This window comes from Apteryx rowi, unplaced genomic scaffold (assembly GCF_003343035.1).
Source record: "Apteryx rowi isolate R43461 unplaced genomic scaffold, aptRow1 scaffold_518, whole genome shotgun sequence".
Classification (NCBI taxonomy): Eukaryota; Metazoa; Chordata; class Aves; order Apterygiformes; family Apterygidae; genus Apteryx; species Apteryx rowi.
The window spans coordinates 151,312-175,002 of NW_020450781.1; the positions used below are offsets into that span (position 1 = coordinate 151,312).

At 36.6% G+C, this 23,691-nt stretch overlaps 1 protein-coding gene across 1 annotated transcript in view; it reads left to right on the forward strand.

The window, feature by feature from the left end:
• Window positions 1–23,691, forward strand: part of LOC112973035 (threonylcarbamoyladenosine tRNA methylthiotransferase-like) — a gene marked incomplete at its 5' end in the record, with an annotated part of 322,440 nt that overhangs the window by 150,550 nt on the left and 148,199 nt on the right. Inside the window, 2 exons of the mRNA XM_026080384.1 lie at window positions 4,094–4,260; window positions 20,458–20,603. Of these exons, the coding sequence (XP_025936169.1) occupies window positions 4,094–4,260; window positions 20,458–20,603 (313 nt within the window). The remainder of the gene's footprint in view (window positions 1–4,093; window positions 4,261–20,457; window positions 20,604–23,691) is intronic.

The window sequence follows — 23,691 nt, forward strand, 5'->3', positions numbered from 1 at the left end:
ATGCTAGTTTTAAGGTATGTATTCAGACATCTTCAGCTTCTGAATTAAGGCACAAAGTATTCTAACACATGCTCCACATCACTTGCATAGATAGTCCCTGTAAAACCCATGCTGTGTAACTAATGGGAAACTCTGATAATTGAAGAGAAAAGGAATTTATGTAGGGTAAGCTCATGCTGAAAAATGAGCAGATTTAAAGTGAATTTGATTTTTTCTTTCTCCTTATCTTTGGCTATAAATTTTCTAATTCTAAACGTGTGGTGAGGAATGGCAGCTTTAGGTTGATTGGCCTCGAGTCTGCAGGCAGTTTTTGACAAACATTTAAATCAGACCTCCTCTTGGCAGATGGTCTTTCAGGTTTCTGCAGTACAGTGGGAGAGGTATTTCTTTGGTCTGTACGGCACTGCAGGCTGCCATAAGAATTTGCTGTTGGAGAAGGCATAGCAGGGAGGTCAGGCAGTTGTTGATAAGCRTATGTGGGATACTGAGAAGATCAGAATTGGGAGTCTCCCACTGTGGCAGCCTGCAGGGAATTGCACTGTGGGAGAAACCCCTCCTGTTCACATTAGAAAATCTCACAGGAAAGAGAAAAAAGAAGGGAAGAAGAAAAATTAGAGAGTTACTGTACTTTTTGAATCTTTTCTTCCAGGACAACAATGTTTTTAAGTTTACTGAAAAATTAACATGGAGAAATTATTTTGGAGACCTCATTTTAATAGTTATTTTCATTTCAGCCTCACTGGATTTTGTTGTTCTGTTTTACTTTAACAAAGATATCCAATTAGATGCAATTCAATGTCATTTGTACAAAGTACATCAGGCTAATAAAAAGAGGAATTTCAGGAGAATTAGTGGCTGATATTTTAACAGTTTCAGATGGAGTTGTAGAAGTGGAGTAGATTCCCCTTCAAATTAATAAGATTTGTGTTTACAACAGTGGCATGAAACAAAGCAAAATACTAAGTTCTAGAAAACTGTTATTAAAGAAATGAATCATTTTGAGTGGCTCTAAAACAGAAATGTCCATATCTCATAAAAGTGGCAGCTGTAAGATTTCTTCTTTTCTTTATGACAAGAATTGTTTAGACTGCTCCAGAAAAACAAAGTTAAAACTCATATCAGATCACTGGCAGTGAGTATTCTTTATAATGAGATGTTCTGTTAGGTACAAAACCTCTGCCATTTACTTGGAACCTTTTTCTTTCCAACATCTTCCATTCTCAGTCATCTCCAATTGCAGCAGAGCAGAGATCAGAATTCAGCTGTCGAGGTTACTCTTTCTGTGGGGTGGTGATGGCAGGGCGAGAAGTAAACTATGAGCTGTGACCAAAGGCTGATTTGTAATTACTTGCGTCTAATGATAATGGAGCTTAATACTGTAACACAAGCACTGAGTTTGCACAGCCAAACTTTTGCAGTTTGGATCATTTTTTTTGTTTACAAAATCAGCTTGTTTTTGATAGCACCAGAATTATCCAGTAGCAGCATGCTGAGTGATCTAGTGAGGAGCATGTTCACTGCAAAAGAAATGGAAAAGTTATTGTACATGATTAGACAGTGGGTTTAAATAAAGTCCTGCATAAGGCTGGAGTTTGGAGGGGCAGAGGGTTGAGTGAAAAAAGGAAGTGTAAAACTTAAGCGATAATATTTCTTACTTTGCTTGGTTCACTCTATTAAGATGACTGTTGGAAGTATGTTGTTTTCTCCTCTTACTGAGTTTAAGTATAGACTACTAAATTTGGGATGCAAAGGGCTAGAAAAAACAGCCTAGCAACTTGCATTTGAATTGTCGCCAGACCTGCATCACCAGAGATGTGCACATGGTTGGTTTACCCTGTTTGTGAAGAGTGAGCACTCATAGCAGCTTTCAGGATTTGAAGGTCCATTTTGTCAGCCTGAAATTGGGAAGTGAACATTCTCCTAAAATACAGATTTTTTTTTCCTCCCTATATTATGAATTCTTGCCTCTCTGAGCATGAATTATTCCCATTGCTTGTTGTGCAACACCCTGATCGGAGAGCAGATGAGACAGTTATTCCTGTTGTTGCTGATTTACTGTTACAGCTGCTTCCTCTTCATGTGATTTAATTTGAAGTTTCAGCCCACCAGGGGGCTAATGGTCTCCTCCTATGGAGTTTTAAAAGCTCACTGTTGTTTTCCACAGGAATGTTATTTCCATTCCTAGTCAGTGATTTATTTATTTTTTTCCTTCACATTCATCTGGTAACTCTGAGGCAGTGTTCCACCAGCCATTTCCATGCAGAAAAAAGCATGGAACTGTTGAGACTGAAAACTTAAAAAAAAAAAAAAAAAAAAATTACTCTGTTTCGATAGAAACAGAGTAAGTGAATTAATTGTGCAGTGTTCTGATGACTACTGGAAACTGGAACTGAAGCAAAAAACCCAAGACATTAGCCATTATTTATATCATTTATGTTTTTCTTACTTTTAGAATGCAACTATTACATGGTTCACTTTTTTCATATCTCAGAAAACATAAGACAGGCAGGAAACCTTAGAATAAGTTTTATAGCATACTACTGTGTGCCGTGAGATGCAGTTCTAAAAACATTAGCAACTGCTATGGAAGCTAAAGTGTCATTATATCCTGCAAACAAATTCTGCATACCTGATCATGTAGCAGGGAGCTCTGTTTGAATGTGACTGCAAAGTTATGACTGGAAGTTTGATAACTAGAGAGCACTATTTCAAGAATGCTTTTCTCAAGGCCTTTTATGAGAACAGAATATACATCTCACTAAACTATTCTTGAAGCAAAATTTAAGTAGTAAGATGCTTTTTGGTTAGCCTTTAATTTTAAAATATTTTTAATTCTAAATAATATGACCTTGAAATAACCTTGGAAACCTTTCTAAACAAATAGAATTGACTTTGACATTCCCCATAGTCTGCTGTTCTCCGTTATTGTTATAGTGTGAGTTTAAGAGCGGCAGTCTTGAGTTTACATTGCTTTTGTTTTTCTGGTTTTATCACTTCAGGTGATTTAATGTACTTTGTTTGTGTTTTCCTAATCTCATACATGTCTAAACGTTTATGTTTTTGTGATACATCCTTCCTCTGCTGGTCTGAAGAGTGCTTTGAAACTTCAGTTATGCACCTTCTATTTGTTGGATGTTTTCCTACTGATTCGTCATCTGTAGTAGAAATTTAGCTCTTCATTGAGTTGATGGTAGCCAGTAATCACAGGAGTCTTCCTCCCAGCTACCCTGTTTTCTGTGGCTTGTTTCTTGCTTTGGGGTGGCAGCTGGAGGAGACTGACTGCATTATGGAAAGGATGGAAACTGGGCAGGCTGATAGAAGTGGCTGTGTGGAACCTCATTGCTTTCAACTATTATGAAAGGGTGGTGCAATCTTTCCCTTCTTTGAGCAGGGGGACATTTTTACCAAATTTCAGTGTTCAAGGTCAATGCTCTTTACACAACAAATCAAATACACTATTTTCTAAGGCCTGATTGATGGAAAATAAAGTATTAACTGCCAGGAAACAGGTTTTCCAACACTATCACTTAGTCATGCAGTGGTGACTAACCTTTTCAGTACAACCTTAATATTGCATTGCTAATTGTATCATTTAAAGAACACAAGTTTTTAATAGTTATTCCAGGAGGAATGTTAATCACTATACTTTAGAACTATTTTTGCTTATTGGAAGCTTACCAGTTAATAAGTTAACTACTAGTAATGACCATTAATGCAAACTCTTTGCTTGGGTAATGTTGCTTGCAGTGTTTAATGAATTAGGTTTAAAAAATAGAGCAGAGTACTAGACTTGACTGACTTGCTGTAGAGGCAGCACAGAATTAGTCATTGGCTGTGAATGTTAATCACTCCACAGCAATGATAATTTACAGCGTTGTTGTAGCACTCTTGTACTCATAAAATGAACTTAATAACCCACTGCTACCCATGGGATAAGCCTTCCCCCCCCCCCTTCCTCCCCCTTGCAATTGAATACCCAGTCTGGCTGCATAATAGCCTTGTGAAATACTGCATTAAAAAGAGTGAGCAGCTGTATGATAAAATAAACAGCTCTAAAACAGATTTGTTAATTATCTCTTTCTTTTATTCACAGAGGGTGTTTGTGAGATATGGCTGACCAGTGAAGACACGGGGGCTTATGGCAGAGACATTGGCACAGACCTCCCAACGCTCCTGTGGAAGCTGGTTGAAGCTATTCCTGAGGGAGCTATGCTGAGGCTTGGCATGACAAACCCTCCCTATATTTTAGAGCATCTGGAGGTAAGGAAAAAAAAGAGAATCATTTATATGGTGGGGTAGACCTTCATCGATTGAGTCAGCATGGAACCCTGTGTATAGTGCATTTCATTTAAAACAGCTTAAAAAAATAGACTGCACATGAATTTATAGAATTAGACTAATAGTGTTCAGCCATTTGCCTGACACAGCAAGTTATCCAATTAATAAGATAGTCAAATCATTTTGGAATGATTATTGGGGTATCTGACCTGTAGATCTTGACTGTAGTGATGTTGGGGTTCTGTCCACATGTCCAGTGTTTTCAAGAACTAAAGAAAATGCCGTTAGCAGGCAATGGACTATGGGATTGAAATCTTCCTATTCGTTCCTCAGATGAGTATTTCCAGAAACACTTTATGCTGGTCTCACTCAACATTGTATTCATATTCGGATGTCAAATGCTGTTCTGAGAGTGCATAGAGCTTCCATGACAAGAAATGGGAATTTTAACTGTGTGTCTGTGTAAGAAAACTTTGTAACCAAGTAGTCCAATGGAATTAGAAGCAGCTATGTGTACTGTGAAATTTTAAGGAATATCATGTATATAAGAAGCAGGATATGAGGGCTTTGTTTCAAACATCAGTTGTTTTGGTTGGATTCTGTCACCAAATGAATTTACTGAAATTCATGGGAGCTGTTCATGGAAAGATTGTAAATTTAAAGAGAATAAAACAGCAGGGAATGTTACAGCTTTAGATAAATTTTGTAGCCATGTGTATCCATGCTTTCCCTAAGATGATATAGAATTAATAGTTTCACTTATTCCTCAAGATGCTGAGGGCAGTGTTTTCTGAGCAGAGTCCTCTTCTGCTATGATAACAATACTGCATCTTTCCCTATTGAAGCATATGGGGAAGAGGAGTTTTCTTTGCTAAGAATGAGCAGTTTTTCACTTTACCAGCTAAAGGATACAAGCTGCAGAAAATTTCAAGAAACTTCCCAGGCTGCTCTTTTATTCTTTGGTTTCATGAACACTTAGCCAAGAGGGAGTTGTAACAGCATACTGAATGGAAAACTTTAGGGGAACAGTTTGGTTGTGTTTCTTAGAGCTTTGCGTTCTATCTTAAACTCTCATATCTGTCACTAATTTTTCCTCTTTTTTTCCATTTTAACATTTTTGGCATCTTATAGAACAGTAAATCAGGCTTCTAGCAATTTTGGCAGTCATTGTCTTTGCTTTCATTTTTAACTCCTAGTATAAAAAGTGTTTTGGCATACACTGCTGCTTTTATCACTGCTGCTCACCTTATGAGTATTCCCAAAGGGATTTTTTGTTAATCAGTTTGTGGAAATAAGCACATGCCAGCTAAACGACACTGTAGTCTTCTCAGTCTGATATAACCTGAGGAAGGTGAGAGGTAGTTTTGCTTTCCTTCAATCAGTAGCAATCTGAGTGAGTGTGAGCATGTCAGCTCTGCAATCTGTGCATAGTTTTGATTTATGGTCTCTAATCTTTCTGTTTTCAAATTTTCTACAAAGTGCGGGAAGTAGGATTCTCCTTGAAGTGCTGTCTATACCTGACTCATATTCAGGAATGTACACTAGTCTCTTTAAAAATGGATCTTTAAGTGTGATGGCAGAGCCAGAGGAATTCATGAAGGCCTGTTGAAAATGTGTGTCCTGAGTGTTGCCATGAGGAGCATGGATCATGTGTATGCCAGTCTTTTTTACAAATAGCTACATTTGCTGTTGCTCGCCTTCTTCAGTGTTTCATGCAGTTTCCAGTTTATATGGTGTTTTTTTGTGAATGATTTAATCATATTTATGTGTGAGTGAGAATTTCTGAGTTTATAATTTGATGAAACAATTCTGATGATTTGTCAGACTAAATTTATAAATTATTATTATTATTATTATTTTTAATCTTTTGCTTTTCTGTCTACTCCCCTCTTCCAAACTTACCAGACTTGTATCTGTGAAAGATCATTGGGGAATGTTGGCAGTCTCCTGTATACATTTTCACCAGAAAAAATAAACTTTTTATGGGGAATGTGCTTTTAACTTTCCAGTTGAGGAAAGCATAACACTGCGATTTGTTTAAAAAACAAAAGAAACAAAATGAGAAGTTGATTAACCTTCATGTCAGCTGATTAGGATAAAATCCAGATATAGCTCTGTTATCTCCTAGGAAAACTATGAAGTGTATTATTGGTTGCAAACATCTCTCATTAACTGTCTTAAAAGGTGATGCATTTGATTAATTTATTTGGTTAGATGTCCCATTGCTAACTGGGTAGACATTTGGCTTTCCGTGAAGAAGTATACATGGGAAAATATACTAAACATGTCATTTTGTATATCAAACTTAAAAAAGTTGTTCCAGTCTTGCGTATCTCTCTTAAAATCAGAAAATTCCATACACACAATTGTACATATGCCACTGCAAGACAAGGAGGTTTTATTCACCTTACTGAAGAACATGTCTGATAAGTGGCATAGAGCAGCAGTAGTCGTCATGTAAAAGCATGAATTAATTTTAAGACCTGGACAGAGCCTCCCTAGGGACTCAGCCTAAAAGCAACGATTTTGCTTCATTTGCAGTTTTTGCCATATTTATTGGAGCTCAGCTGCAGGTAAAAGGTTTTGCTAGTTTTATGTCTGTTTTATTCTTGTTACCTTCCAAAAGTAATAACAAAACTTCTATGAATTCATTTGTTTTTTCCAATAACACTGAATTTTGTTTTATGTTTTAAAACTTATGTCGAAGTTAAATGCTTTAAAAATAACAGTTTTGAACGATCTTATTTAAATTTTCAAATCTTAACTTGGCATATTGCATAAACTGCATCATTATAACTATTTTTGTACATAAATATAAATTTTGAAACATTTTACAAATATGCCTCTCTTCCTTCAAATAGTCACGGTTTTTAATCTCTGCTAATTAAAAGTATTGGCTCACTGCCTAAATTGTGTGCTTGGAATTCATAGGTTTCTTCTACTCCTTGCTGGAATTTTTGTGCCTTTCAATTGTTAGAACAGGAGGAGATTAAAACTAAAAAGAATAGGGATGTGTAGGTTAATATCATTTTTTGAGTTGTAGGTGGCACAGCTGCAGCAGAAGGAAAGAATTCCCCATACCTCAGTGGCAATGCTGATGTCTTCAATGAATAAGAAAGTTGTGTCTGAATAATATGACTGATGACTGAGTAAAGAACTAAAATTTTAAAATGTGACACTCTATAAGCAATTGAACTATAAATTGAGCATACTTTCCAGCACCTTAAATAGAGAGGGGTGAGGAGTTACCTTGAGTGTTGGTTTTTGCTCCCCTTTCCCCCACCACTCATTCCTTTAAAAGATGCCCAGCTGACATTGTTTATGTTGCTCTGATGGGTCATTAAAATTTACTTAGACATGAAGCACTTTAACTGCATCTTAATGAGTGTCTTGATGATTCTAAAGAAAATAGATCCTGTCCACTGACTAAAATAATATGAGGACTTCCTTCGTATATACAGCTAGAATAGCTTGCTCCTTCATTAGAAGATATTTAGCCCACTTTTTGAAAAGCTGTTGGATAATCTACTGACAGATTGAAATTGATTTGCACCTGCCAAAAAATGCTTACAGGTTCTTCATTTTCACAAAAAAAAGTTATTTCATAAATGAACTCGAAGACACTGTTCTCTCCAGAACTGTACAGTGGGTGGGATTATGGTTAGAGATTTGCTGAGGCACTGCTGAGATAATCCTGAGATTCCTCTTTGCTCCAAAGAAAATGACAACTTTCCCATTGTATTTTAAGCCCAGGTTTGAGGCTGGGCTTAGCCTCTGTGAGTCTTTTGACTCATTAATATTGTGCACACACTCACTCATACGTTCCTTAAGAACAAAAATGTAGGAAAAGAAAATGCCACTCATCCCAGGAGTGTTTCCTCTGGCTCTGCATCTGGGGTACAGTCCCTTAGTGGCTGCTAAGAAGCAACAGGCAGCAGCTCCACTCCTCCTGCTGATGCTGGAAGCCAGCGCAGGTGGAGAAGGAACTGTGGGAATAGCGCAGAGGAGGGGGGAATTGTCTTTGCAGTATAAATAGGGAGTGAGTTGAAGTTTTTATAATTTAAAATACTGAGCATACCCAGTGCCTTCAGATGTTATTGTAACGTAAATGCAACTCTATCCTTGAAGATGTTTCTCATTACAAGGAAGGCTGTTAATCTCATGAAACGCATCGTTATACTTGTGTGGTTCATTTTGACATAGTTCAGTACTCTTGGTTTTTCATTCAGTAAGTGCGATGGTGATAGTGCCTTATGTACTTATGCATGCATTAACAATTTTGGGATGAGAAGCAACCACAAGTTTTCAAATAATAAATTCTGCATTCATTTGGGCCTGCTTGTTATTTTGAAGAAAGAATTATTGGAAACCATTCAGTGTTTTATAATGTTTCAAAATATGAAATGTTTTTTGATACGCTGCATACAGATCTAAGTCATTGGAAAAAGAGCCTTTATCATGTTAATCACTGCAGAATCTAAAACACTATATTTTTTCGTCTGCTGTTTTCTTCAGCTGACGATGATGTCTATGTTTACATTAGTAAGTAGTTTGGAGCAATAGGAGCAGATGAGGAAACTGGAGCAGTTGGTACTGAAGTCATTATATCTACATTATGTGCATTTTGGAGTTTTTACTTCAAACTAAATTTAATCCCCTCAGCCAAACTTTTGTGCCACACGTTTCAAAGCTGTTTCAATAACTGATCATTGGGTTGAATCTCTCTGTTCCCACTAAGGGTTGGAGCATATTCAGTGTTAGCCTGAGTATAGCCACTGCTCTGGTCTCCTTTGAAATGAATCTAGTTTACGCACATCAAAATCACTCTGCAGATGGCTGAGAAGGAATTGTTGGAGATTTCGCTTCAGAATTTCACTGCTGCTTTGAACCAAAACACGGTCAATGATGCTAGGATTTTTGCCTCGAGAGGTTTATCAATATCATAGAGAGGGTTATTTGCTGTGTTTAAAAAACAAAACAAAACAAAACTGAAAGAACTGAGGATGCTCCAAAATTATGGGTTTTTTCATTGTAATTTGTAGTAAGACACTGAAGAAGTTGGTGGAGTTTGCAGTTTAGCTGTAGAAGACACTCAGTTTTCCTCTCAGAGAAAATCTGGCCAGACAATGGATATAGTATTACGTTTTCCAAAGTTCCTTCTGACAGTCTTAGCAGTCTGTCTGAACATATACATTATGAAGTATGTATATATATGTTATGAAGTATATAGCTGTATTTTTTTAAGCTTGATCTCAAACCAAAATTTTGAGATTTGTGTCTTATTCCAATGTCTGCCCTCTCTTAATATGTTGATGACCATTGAGGAAAAACTTGTGTTTTTATCTGCATGGCAGAAAATTTATTAAAGTAAACAGACATGAGCTTTGGGCAGGGCAAAATGTTTTAGCTCAGAAGTTTTTACATTTCATAAAAGGTTAAGGGTGAAGGAAAAGGATAATTTTGGGCTCCATTTTATAGTCCTAGCAATACCTGTAATGAATGCACATGTGTACAGTTGCCCATATGTAACTGCACAGAGCTACAGTTCAAATTACACAGTCTCCCAGATGACAAAGATACTGTCGTCCTATAGCATCAACATATACCAAAACTGGCATAAGGTATACCTCCTGCTTTAGAAGTAACCTTCAGTATTTTAATCTACAGTCATATTACAGAGTTATTGGCTAGTGCTCTAGTGAGATTGCATTTTACATCCACTTGCAGTGACTAATGGAGAGGGAGGGATGGGAAAAATCCATTCAAACAGTTGTAGTAGATAAAAGGTGAATGGGAGTTAGAGAAGTCAAAAACAGGGCCAAATTTGTAGCTGGCCGAAACAAATTAATGTTAGTGGAGTAGTGTTAGAGATTGATTTTTGCCTTGAATATATTTCACTTTCCCTTAGGTTTTTAACTTTATTTTCTTGCTCAGTATCTGGGGCCTGGCCAAATCAGGAGGGAATGCAGATCGTTCAGGGTGCAAGAGGGCAGGGGCTTGCATTTCAGCCTGTGCTTATCTCCCTGGCAAGTATAACACTAGCTCTGCTTCCAGATTTGTCTGGGAGTTTAGTGCAGCACTTTGGGTGAGTGACGGGGTGCTTCCAAATCCGTATAAAGAAGGCAGTTCACACCTGCCATTCCCGTAAGTGCTTAATTTCACATGACTAGATGAGTGGTCTTCCTTGTCACCTGTCAAAATGAGTCTATCTCAAACCATACCATATGCCATCTGTGGGCTTCATCTCCATTATTAATTCAGGACATTTTAGTGATACACCAGCCACTGAGATGGAGTCTGCGTAGCAGCGGTGTCTTTAAATGCATGAGGCATACCAAGTGTACTGAGAATCTCAATAGTATTTCTTTTCTCTTACACTTTGATTTTTCATGTCAGCTCAGTGTTTATGTTCTTTACCCTCATCGAAGCTGATATCCTACAGATGGCTTCCCCAGACATGCCCTGACACAGCACATAGTTATGTTTCACAGTGAAATTACTAATTCACTTTTCTTTTTTTCCGTATTCTTCTTTCGTCTTCTAAGGGTGCACTGAACATTTTTGAGCATTGTCCATAAGCTGAAGTTTTCGGTAAGCTAGAGTTTAAGCTGATTTGAAATGCATTTAAAAAGGAACATACACACATTCTTCAACAGCAAATAAGAAGGCAGAGTGATTTCAAGAATTGAAAGGCCTTTAGGGCATGTTTGCTTTGTTTCTAGTATTCTTTTCATCATTTTCATAGACTGCTGCATTTGAAAGCACCAATTAAAATCTGTTGATTTGACCAGAAAAAATGAAAACTGTGGCGTAGAATAGTTAAGCCTCTGACCTCTTATTACCATAAGTTTTGTAGTGTTTTGTAGTTGGCRGACCATGCAACTTTCCCTTGCTGTAATTACATAGTTGTCTGTGTTTTCAAACTGTGTTTTTGTTGCTAGCAGTAAAATTGAAAGAAATTTCAGGTGTTGGGGAAGGGGGAGATTAGAGACTACGATAATAAATGATTGCAACTGGGCTTGTGAAAAAGAAAAAAGCATGCTTATTTTTGCCTTTGGTATTATGTTAAATGCTTATATGTACTATGGAGGCCATACATATATCTTTGCTTACTGTGTTTATTTATTTATTTATTTTTAATACTAATAAATAGCTCTGTTTCTTCATACCTTCCTCTTAACATATTCTTACTCTTTTGGGTTTCCAAATATAGCACATTTCCTTGAAATTGCTCCTTAAAGCACAGGATCATGGGGACTTTTTCAGGGGTGAATCCGCCTCAGAATGAATACATATTTGAGTATTATAGGTATAGGAAAGGGATGAATCTCAGCTGTGTTTTGAGACAGGTCACAGTCTTTTTGTCTGATCTAGAATTTTAAGTTCTCAAACTCAGCCAGTCCTAATGCCCATAATGATTGGTGATAGATACGTTTGCTGCAAGTTGGTGGAACGTGACTGGGTTTAATAAATGTCAAAATAAGAATCTGCCTTATTCCTGTTAAAGGTTGTATGTTTCATTTGTGAATCTTGGATGTCCCTAAAAACTTTAGAAATGTCATTGTATTGAGAACTTTGATAAACAATAAAAGCTTGCCTCCAGATGATGTAGAAAGTAATGTTTGCAATGGTGGCAATGAAGCTCATGCTTTGCTTTACAACAGTACTGGGAAACATTCTTAGTTGAGAAACACTGCAGAGAAAGAACTGCTTTTATGTGAGATTCATTTCTCCTTGAAAAGAAAATATTTTTTGCATATATCTAGTGTTCTGCAGTATTTAATAATCTGTGCATAAAAATTAAGTAACACTTTGCTTGACCAGTAAAAGCTGTAGATGTTAACTGTAGCTTAACTATGATTTGCACATATGAGTGTTCCTCTTGCTTCTTAGGTATCATAAGAATGAAGAGAATTTAAATGCAGACAGATCTACTCTCAATTTTGTGTTTAGTGTTGGGTTGTCTGTCAATCATTTGTAATACTGTCTGCTCACAGCAGACCTTTGGAGCTGAGATGTATTTCATTGGTGGATGACTAGCAGAAAATAAAAATCACCATTATCTGAACATTTTGTTCAAAAAACAGGTATTATGTGTATGGGAAACTGCATGTTTGCCAAGTAAAGTGAATATTTTAGCAGTTGTCATGGTCTTTGGGACAGGGGGACAGAAGTTAATGTCAGATATGTATCTTACATAACAAACTGTGCCATCTTGTTTTAATATTTGTGCTTACATTAAAAACCAAATGAGATCTCACTTTCCTAGTTATTTATATTATAATAAGTAAAGTTCTACCAGCTACTCTCTCCATGCTCTTCCAAAAGTTCTATTTAGTTTAGATGCATAAAATCCTTTGTTTTCTTTGATAGATGAGCTGTCACATTCACTGTGCTTTGCATCATCATCTGCATAATCTTCAGCAAGACTGCTTGCTTCATTAGGCTTTGGCATTTGTTTAAAAAAGTATGATTTTAGGTGATTATCCTTTGATTTAAAAATGAGAGAAAGGAAATTAATGTATTCTAGAAATTTGAATAAAACTGCACAAGAATATTGGTTGTGGGCATCTGTAAAATTGTAAATTGAGGAAAAGACGTTATAAAATCTCTTCTGTTCAACCTTTGAATTCAATTAATTTAGTTATGTTAAATGTAGACGAGCCACTGAAGAACCTAAATTCTGTCATATAAATCTTGTCATTATAGTTTTGAATATTTTTATTCTGTTTTGCTGCAAAATTTAGCTGAGGTCAGTGAATTGGGTGTCTACAAAAGATAGAAGCTGATAGCACTTGGCTAAAGGTTCAGATATAGATTATAATGTTCCACTATTTTCATTCCACTGTAACCTGCTAAAGCAGGTGCTTTTCTAGGTATTGTACATGCTCATTTGAAATCGAGAGGGAAAGAGGAGGAGAGCTTCCTGCTACTGACCTGTCTCAGTGCTGCCGAGTTACAGTGCAGTGTGCCACCCCTTCTGTGATTTCCTTCTGAGCCGAAACCATCAGCTTTTTTATATCATATGAGATTCTCGCGTCTTAAGGTGGTGAACAAATGCACAGTATGGATAAGACCAGCAAGTCTGTTTCACCCTTCTGGGCTTCTGAAGGCAAAAAGTTAGTGTGTTGGGGCATGTTATAGGTAAAGTATTTTTGTGTAGGGATTGTGTGACAGTCCTACTTCTCATCTTTCTTTACATTTTAATTAATTTTCAAGGTTTTATTAGGCAACGTAAAATAAGATTGAGACACAAACTTTTTTAAAGTAGCACTCCACTGTCACAATAAATAGCCTTTTAGGGAACTTCCCAATATATGTGTTTCTAATACATATTGCAAAGAGGAGCATTAATTTACTTACAGAAAAAATATTTAGGGCAGAGTTTTGTGATGAGAAATTAGAAGTGGGGGGAAAAAAAGGTGTGTATTTTCTTGCACATCAGAATTGATCATTTCACAAGGAATTACCTATTTGGTTGGCTAACTATAACTTCTTAAGCCATTATTCTAGCTGTTAATTTAAATATACATTTTACCTTAGTGGTTCCAATTACTGAAACTGGACAAACAGTACTCCAGAATTGCATAAAGTCTCTTTACAATTGTAGTGATGACTGCAGTACCAACAATAAGAGTTTCATCTTTGAAAGCACTGAACCTTTTGCTGCATGTTTCCAACCACACAACTTGCACCAGTTCAGATGGGAATTGAAGGTCTCAAAACCTTGAGGTAATCAATTTGATACTATAAATGCTGAATGTCTCACTGAATCGGCTGTATTTTGGTGACACAGTTGTGGAGGCTGGGATGTTTTACCTGCGCTCGCAATTGCAGACAGGCTGAGTGATAAGCAGTCAGCACCTATCCAATGCAAAAAAAAAGACTGACTTAGTAAGTCAGTCTTACTGCCATGTTGGAAGCAGGGTGTGGAAGGGATACCAATTTTTCCATCATGAAGGACTTCAGGAACCCAGGGCATGATATCTGTACTGAGAATTACTATTTTTCTCCTGGATAAATATAAAAATCATACTCTGCGAAGAGTTTCTTTCTATTCTTAATATATATACCAAATATAACTAGGATAAAAGCAATATTTTGGAGAGAAACATATGTACTTGTTACCTAAATAGGAGAGTTCTTGATTTTTCTGTACTTAAAAGTCAAAAGTCAGATAGCTACTATTTGCTACTGTGTGTTTTCTCGTTTTTGTAATAACTCATAGGAAGAGATGCAACAAAACTCAGCTGAAGCTTTGGACTATGAAATATAGTATTGTTTTTTGTAAGAACTGTTGTTAGCTATCCTCATTTTTAATAAAAGTAGATGCAGCAAGATTTGGAAGGCTTATAGTTTGTTTTTTGTTTGGGGCTTGTTTTAAGAGATTAGGTATAGTATGTAGTCTTCTCTGCCACCCTCCCCCAATTACTTAACTAGCTTCTTTTATGAAGTTGGAAAAAACAGAGAGAATCCACAGCTAGGAGAACAACTGGGAATAGATAGGGCTGAGCATATGGCATTTACTGCTGGTTGCCCTACCAGCAAATCATGCCTTGCAATCTGGTTTCTATCCCTTTCCAAAGGTGGCCTGAACTAATATCAGCTTTTTGTTTGGTAATCTAGAAGGCATTTTTCCCATATGACAAAAACAGATTTTTGCCTTCCATCTGGCAACCCAAAGATCTGATGTTAAGGTTCAAATTACATTGGTCAGAATTGTGAGGGCTTCTGACCGTTCTAGTGTGACAACCCTTCTCTTAATGGGCTGCTTAGACCTGGCATAAGTCGTATCATTACATGGGGTAGAGTTTGCGGCTGCGCTTGTGCAGCGTATGGCTTTGTTACTTCTATCCTGCTCCTCGTATAGACGAGGGTGAGGCGTTGCCTTCCAACGCGTGTCCTTTGGGAGGTCTGTTTGTCCTATACGGTTGTTGATTTTTAGAACCTCATTGCTCATGTAGGGGTTGGGGGAGAGGGGGTCCCCTCTTCGTTAATTTTAACAAAACCGTTAAGGTCTTTCCAGAYGTAATTGTCCCGTCTTCTCGCTGCCGTGCTTGCGTCAGTAGATCACATCTGTTCCTGAAGAGCGCGGCAGCAGCAGTATTTATGAAGTGGACCGCAGCCACTTGACTTTTATCCAGGTTGTGCTGGTGGTGCCACCATGGTGCCTCCAAAAGGCAGCTGTCAGCAGAGCCCCCTGGTTACATAACCCAGGCTAGCACCTGCCAGAAGGGGAAGAAATTTGGAGGGAAAGCCGTTTTGTCATGTTTCCATATGCATGAGCATTTCCTTGGGTTTCACTGTTGGCAGAGAACAAAACCCTTTTACTAGGAAGCAAGTTATTCAGATCATCATGGCTCAAATATGAGGCAGAATTTAAATACTGGATTTTTGCCTATTTGAGGTTAAGGGGGAAAAAAATCACTGCCTGAAAAGCTTGCTGATACTGACAAAGATGCTCAAATATTGATTTTTGTTATCTTGGTGATTCCCTGTAGTTGTTCATGATGTCATTACAAATAGAAGGATTGATTTTTTTTTCCGGTTAGGTGGTTAAATCTGTGTGTTGTAATTGTTGTGATAAATTATACTGACTAGATAAAAATCTTTCTGGCAATGTTCCTTGCGTTCCGATGTGTTGCAGCTGCTAAGAACTGAAAAAAATCATTTCCTTTATGATGAGTATCATGAAGGATAGACCACATATATTGCTAGATTCCAAATTTAAGACAACTTTTCATTTTGTAAATTCAGTTTAAAACAAATTGAGCTGCTCTTTGACCTTTTTGTTCTTACGTGAATCTCTTCTTCATGTAGCACTACTATTCGTTCGTATAGTTATTAGTAGATTCCACGGCACAAGGGGAAAGAGGCCATCAGCTGTTTCAGTCATGATTAAAGACAGAAGTTTTCTTTCGCAGTCTTGTAATTTCAAAATGTGGTTCCTTTATTACTTCCAGATGGAAATAAAATAAATTCTATATTACATTTTTTCCTACTAGCTGAAATATGTAATTATATCTAGTAATGCAAAGCACTTTTTTTTTTTTTTAAGCCTATAAACAGGAAACAGATGTTAGGCTTAGAACGTTAAGATACTGTAAAGTACAGTTATATGTTAGCCCATGATGTCCTTCAAGTTCTCTCTGGGATATTAACTAATAGCTTTATTAAGGGATGAAATCGAGTATTCTTTATACAATCTGTGGTGTGGGAAAAACTGTCAGAATTAACTAAGTATGACTGTTCAGTGCATAGCTGTATTTCAATTAAACCTATGTCATAAAGTACTTCGTTGGAGTTTTAGGTGTAGGGGGTGGATAAGTGGTAAGACTGCAGACATCTTACCTTAAAGTTTGGGGATGGAACACTGTATTTCTATCTGAACATTTAAAAATTTTGGAAGACTGTTTTCTTCAGATTTCTTGAGTAATGAAGCAAAGCATTCATTTAGTTCATTATTCTGTTTCCTTGTGAACTGCACATTCAGAGTTTCTCGTTGTAAAAGGTAAGTCAAAGAAAGAATACTTTTGGTACTTAAAAGTGAATGGCAAGAGACAATGGCTCATAGGGTATTTCTGTCTCATATTTGTTTCACTTATGTTAAAAATTTGTGTTATATTAAATCCACCAAGTTAATAGTTATGATTCCAAAGTAGTTGGTGGGAAATCACCTTATCAGTGGCACCTTGAGTACAGGTCTAGACCTGAAAATACATGAATGTGCTCAACAGAACTTCCTGCTTAAAGTGCATGCAGTATATTTTGTATAGCTTTAGAAATAGAAAGCACACAAAGAAAGGACTTCACAGTAGAGTTGTCTGCAGCTTCCTCTTCTCCCGAAGGAGTTGTGAGGGTCCAGAACACACATGAAACCTGTGACCACCATGCCTAGGCTGTGTTAGGATTCCTGTGTATGTAATGTGTGCTCTCTGTGGATCTGTGATACAGGTGACAAGCGCTTTATTTTCTAAAGCAGGCGTTGTCTTTGATATTGAGGGGCTGTTGTGCATCCTTCTAGTACAAAATGGTGTAGTGGAATTGCCAATATTTTTCAGTGCAAAAGCGACCGTCTGATGAGTTCCCTCAGGATTTTTAAGTTTTTGAGCTTATGTTCGTGGTTCTTACTGCATACAGAGACCTGTAGTGACAGGTGAAATGCTCACTTAATTAGTGCTAGGCAGCTTGTGACATATTAGTAGAGAACGGAGTGGAATGACTTTAAATGGAAACAGTCATGTTCTTAATCTTGAAAGATATCCACAGCTGTGATTGCAGGACTTGTAGAAGCCATATGTTTTTTGTTTTTTTTTTTAATGGGAGGTAACTAGAAGAAGCAGTATTTTCTAGTGTCTTGTTTAAATATGGCTATTGAATGCCTATCATTTTAATTCTTCTTAGAGTAAGTGCATCTGAAAGTTCCCTCTTGGCACATTCTGCTGAAGTAGATTAAATGCAATTCCATCAGTTTTCTGCAAGTTGCTGTGAGGTAAGCAGTTAATGGGTTTAGGGTTTTTTTGAGATGCTCTGCATCAATAAGCACTTTCTAGTTTTTAAGATTCATTTTTTCACTTTTCACACTTTGTAGCAAAATTCTTATTTTTTAAGAAAAAGGAAGAAAAATGAAACCAATACTTTCACATAATTACAGAATGTCATCACCTCTAATTTAAAAAAAAAAAAACAAACCTGTGATAAAGCAAGGAGTTTCTCATTCTTTACTGTATATGGTGTGTTTAACACAGGTAAAGACTATTTCCTAGTTATTTATGCTCTTTTATTTATTTTCTGCTGGCCTGCAATGTGTAGCTAATTTTGTATAAAATTTAAAAGCAGAGAAAGAATGAAACTCTATTTTAAGGTAGAAAAGAAATTAGTTAAAAACATGTTTTTAGTGTGTATGCAAAGTGGAAAGGACAAAATCTGCTTAAATTTTTAAACACAATATTGCCTGATTTTGTAGCAAGTTATTGCTTTCGTATGAGATGGTACTTAGCCTTACAAAAGCTCGGTTAAAATAACACTTATATTTGAAAGTGAGAACATTTAAAAATAGATTATGACCTTTAAAAAGAATTCACAAAGTGATCAGACAGAGAAGAGACTGTTATTCAAAGGATGCTAAATTTGAGAAGAGTGAAAAAGAACTAATTCTTTTCTGTTTTGTAAAGTGAGTTATTTTTAAGAACTTGGCAGATTCAGAAATATTTTGTGAAACTTGACTTTCATTGATTTCTTATACCATAAATCTGTTTTTGAGTGAGCTAAGAGATAAGCTGAGTAATAGGGTTGTGGTGCATAGCTTGGGTTCCAGCACTTTTGCCATTTCTGATATTTTAGAAACAAGAACATACTTTATTACTGATAAGCAAGAAATCATAGGTGACTGCTGGAAAGCTTCCTATAAACTACATTTCCATTATTTTCTAAAACTTAAGAGAGAAACACGGAAACCTTTCCTCATTTTCTTCATTTTACAGAACTTGTCGGATAGTGTTTCATTTTGAAAACATATCTTATTCTAGCTGAACATCTAAAATCGATAAGAACATAGGCAGCTGGTTCTGTTTCAAACGGCAGCATTTCGAGAAGGTAAAGTTTGTAGGAGGCGTCATGGCATTTTCTTCAGTCGTTCATGAATGCTGTCGACCTGCCTCCGGCTTGCACTGAGAACCAGGTTCAGCTGCCCACACCTCACTGTGCATTGAATTGTGCACCTCCCCTTGTCAGTATAGGTATTAGGGGAATATTTAGTTCACATATCTGAGATAGAGTAGATATTGCAGTGAATAACGTTACTGCTTCTCTCAGTCATTTATGTAATAGGATCCGAGGCAGAGATTTTCAAAACTGCTTTCAGAAGTGATTTGAGAGTTTTGAGGGTTTGCGCGCACATCTTTGTGAGATGAAAAGTGTCTGCTGAGAGAGTCATCGTTCTAAAACTCAGTCCCTCTAACAGGCAGGTCCCTGAAAGGTAAAAGGCACAAAGATGCTTGCCTTCTCTCTGAACAGTCTAGGCCAACCTCCTATAAATACTGAGAGAAAATACAGGTGCATGACTAATATATTGCTGATTAATGATATGGAAAGAATTTGTAAATAATGACAACATAACAGCTAAAGCTGGCAGCAGTGCGTGCTGTTGAAGTCAGGATACCTGTGCTGGCAAAGAGGAAAGAAGCGCTGCTCCAAGGAAGCCTGCCTGGAGTGTGCCGAGCGTGCGGGGCAGCGGCGCTGCGCTCGCTGCTGAGCCCTGTGCCCTGTGCTCCCTGCGCTGGAAGAAAGTGAAAACCTGGCTGTGTGTGTAATGTGGGTCCTTTTCCAAGTTCACTTATTTTTGCTGGGTAAAGTCTAACAGGCCATATTGTACCATTTTACTCATGATCTAGATGTCATTCTGTCTCTRTTTTTAAAACATCTTTTAAACTTTCTTGCCAGACTACGTGTCCTTACTTTTGTAAATAATAAAAATGAAAGAAACGTGCCCGCCTTATTCTGTTCCCCATCTCATGTTGCATCATCCTGCTAAGCATCACTCTGGGGTTTGGTTTGGTTCGTTTTTTTGGTTAAGTTTGTATTTATGCTTTCTTTTGGTACTTCTGTATTTGTACATAATGTATAACATCCTCCGCCTCTTTTCAAGCCTTCACGGTGCTCTTAGCTGCCCACTAATTAGTCCTACCTATTATATCAACCAAAAGCACTTTTAATTTCTAGATAATTTCTGGAATAACACAGGTAACATTTCAGACTAGTACAGGGGCAGGGTTGCAAATGATCAGATATATCTTAATTAGCAAATGGCCTACCTTAAGGATACTCACATCAGAGGCCTCATACATAGGTAGCTGAGAACTTATTTGACTCTGGCAAGAAAACCGCTGACCCCTGCCATCTTCTGAAATTTAAAACAGCCAGTGTCTGAAAGCACTGCTCAAGGTTTTAATGATATGGGAGTGAGTTTCACAGTACTTTGCTTCTGAAGTTTTCCCTTCAATTGATAACTGATACTATTTAGGGAATGTCATCCTTATCTCAAACAAAATGTAATCCCATAGCTTCTTTTTTATTTTTATTTTTTAAAAACAAAATTTCTTGCAAGTATTTTCACATGCCTGTACTCTTTCAAGAATGAGCCACTGAAAATGAGTATTTTTTCTTTTGAAAAACTCTTAGGAAATGGCAAAGATTCTCAATCATCCAAGAGTATATGCTTTTCTTCACATACCGGTCCAGTCTGCATCTGACAGCGTACTCATGGACATGAAAAGAGAATACTGCGTGGCAGACTTCAAACGAGTAGTGGATTTCCTTAAAGAAAAGTAAGTCTATTAATATTCAAGAAAATAGCATTTTTTTCTCAATGTTAAGAACATGTGGCTGAAAACAATTACTTGTAACTTCATAATTAAGGTATGAAAAAGAATGAGCTTCTTTAAGCTTTCAAAGTCTCTGAGTTTTCTGTAAGCCCCTTGATGTGGTTTGCCCCTTTGCTTGAGCTTTTATGAGTATCTTAAATCTCTGCATGACATGCTTTTAATTTGTCAATATATTCTTAATCTTTTTCAAATAATATGTTCATAGATTATTTTTATGTTTAAACTACTATATATAGACTGCTTGAAGTTCAAATTACTGAAGTCTTCTTTAATGTGGCTTTTCAGCATTGTGTACTTTGTGTACTGGAGATGATCCAGCTCCAGCTAACATAAATGGGTATTTTTTTAAGTACGTATTTTATGTCCTATAGACGGTGTACATTTACATCATTGTAATAATATTTTAAGCTTGCTTATGGGACTGGTGATTTACAGGATAATTTCAAAATTATTTTCCTTAAGAATAGAGTTCATTTTGAGAAATAGTATGTATGATATCATGTTGTATTTATGCAAATCTGAGGACAAATGTTAAATTCATCTGAAAATCTCTTGTAACTACAAGTAATATTTTAATACTTAGTGAAATCTTTTCTTAACATTTAAATTTTACCACTAAAATATTTTGATGGAGTTTGGAATTAATCTAGAGGGTTTTCCTTTTCCTTTTTGTACTCTTGCCTCTAAAATTTCATCAAAATACTAGCTCATAGAAGAACCAATTTTTCATGATCCAGATCACTGAAAAATCCATCAGTTTAACGATGTAAAATATGTGATACAAGAGCTGCCTGGAGATTGTGATGTGTAAAAAGAAAAGCAAGTTGCAAAACAACAGAATCTATTTTGCAAACATTATATGTAGTTTATAGGATATTCTGATACATTTAGAACAACTGATTGAAATGGAGCTGCTTGTGAAAATATAAGTTCACTATTTATCATCTTCATTATTTTTACATGTTATTTGGGCATTAATTTTCCACCCTAAACAATGCACATAAATTTTTGGTACTTAATTTTCATGTGGCTTTGGGCTATTTTTTCTTTTTAATTAACAGATATATTGACACGTATCTTAAGTGGGAACTATGTCAGTTTATATCTTAGTTGACTTGAAGCTGATTCATTATTCTCTTCAGTAGTTTTTAACATTGGCAGCTATTATCATAACAGCAGCTGGATTTCAGATAACCTAGTACAGCTGGCACATGTTAGGGCATATGGGAATTTATTAAATCATTCAGCTCTTGCACACAGAAAAGCGTGAATTACTTAATATCCAAATTTAAAACAGCTGGTCATTGAATATACAGTAATCTATGACATACGTCATTTTCCACGGACTTTTTTCTAGTTAATGAGTAAAAAATAATGGTTTAGACTCTTTTTTTTTTTTTTTAATAAACGTCCTACTTTATTAAAAAACTACCAAATTATCTGGTAGTTCCAATTAGAAAATAGCCTTCAAATACTAAGATGGAAAATTCTTTGTAACATATGGCAGCCGGGTGAGGAAGCTATGCGAAGACAGAGAAAATGTTTTGGGTATTTGAACATGTGCACATCTGTAAAACTCATTTTTTTTCTTTTGCACTTAAGAGCATGKCATCTTCATTTGTAGTCTCTCCTCTTATGGCAGCAGCCAGCTATTACGTTCCCATATAGATATTCCCATAAAGATCTCTCAGCACGAAGATTGCCAGGATGTAACATTACTGCAGACAGCTCCAGGGCTTAGAGCCAGAACAGCTAAAATTAAATATGTGTTTGAACTACTTTAATAGCCAAAAGGGGTTATTTCCATCTTCCATTTAACAAAAAGGAAAAATAAAATAAAGCAAAAGTACAACCCCCTATATCTTCTTTCTCTATTCTTAGGGCCATGAAGTCATGTAGAAACTTCCTATACATCACATACAGGATCTTATCAGTAGATTCCAAATGGTACCTTCATCTCTAAAATGTGACATCTACTGTGGCAATACCTTCACTTAAAACTCCATTAACCAATAATTCTATAGGCTGATGTACTGAAGAAGTAAAGCCACACATACAGGAGTTACATGGTTATCAGTTAAGTGTTTGATAACTTGATTTCAGAAATCTAAGCAAATACAATTGAAGTATGGCAAGTAAAAGGTGAAGAAAAAAAAGAATGAACTGTATTGTATATAATCTTTTTGGTTTTGGAACCCCAAAGACATCAGTGGCTCCTGGATCTTTTCCTCAGTTTGGGGCTTTCTTCTTCCAAARGAAGTAGCAAAGCCCTTTCCTTCCTCTGGAGAGCCAAGAGTGATTGTGGAGGTACCTACTTCTGCGCATGCAAATTTATCCATATGCTGCTTAGCACAGAATGCTTTACATGGAAGCTCTAGATAGAGTTCTCAATAGCCAATTACTTTTTGTGTTCAACCCCTTTTTTAAAGGAATGGAGAATTCTAGGCCCTCCAAGACTGTGATATTAGATATATGCCACTAATGCTTTTTTGTTTTGTTTTGAAGATTTTTTTCCCACAAACAGGAACTCTAGAAATGCGCTTAAAATAAGAAGGTTGATATTGTAGTGCAGTCAGTTGATATGCAGTACGCTGTATTTTAGGGCCACTCTCCTCAGCTGGATGACAATGTCTTTGGTTGAGTGTGAAGGCCAGTTGCAAAATAAATAGAATGTAATGCCAGAAACACAAATACATCAAACTGAGAAACTGTGTTAAAGGAGCCTTATTTTATACTTTTTCAGAAATTTCTTCTTTGATACTTTGCACTGTTTTTTGCACTTAAATTTCAGCAAATTATAGTATTCAGAAAAATGCTGTTGTGTAGTTCAGGCCCTGGTTCTCATGGGGGACTTCAACCACCCCGATATCTGCTAGAAAGACAACACAGCTAGGCACAAACAGTCCTGGAGGTTCCTGCAGAGCATTGGTGACAGCTTCTTGACACAGGTGGTGGAGAAGCCAACAAGGAGAGGTGTGCTGCTGGACCTCGTACTAACAAACAAAGAAGGACTGGTGGAAGATGTGAAGGT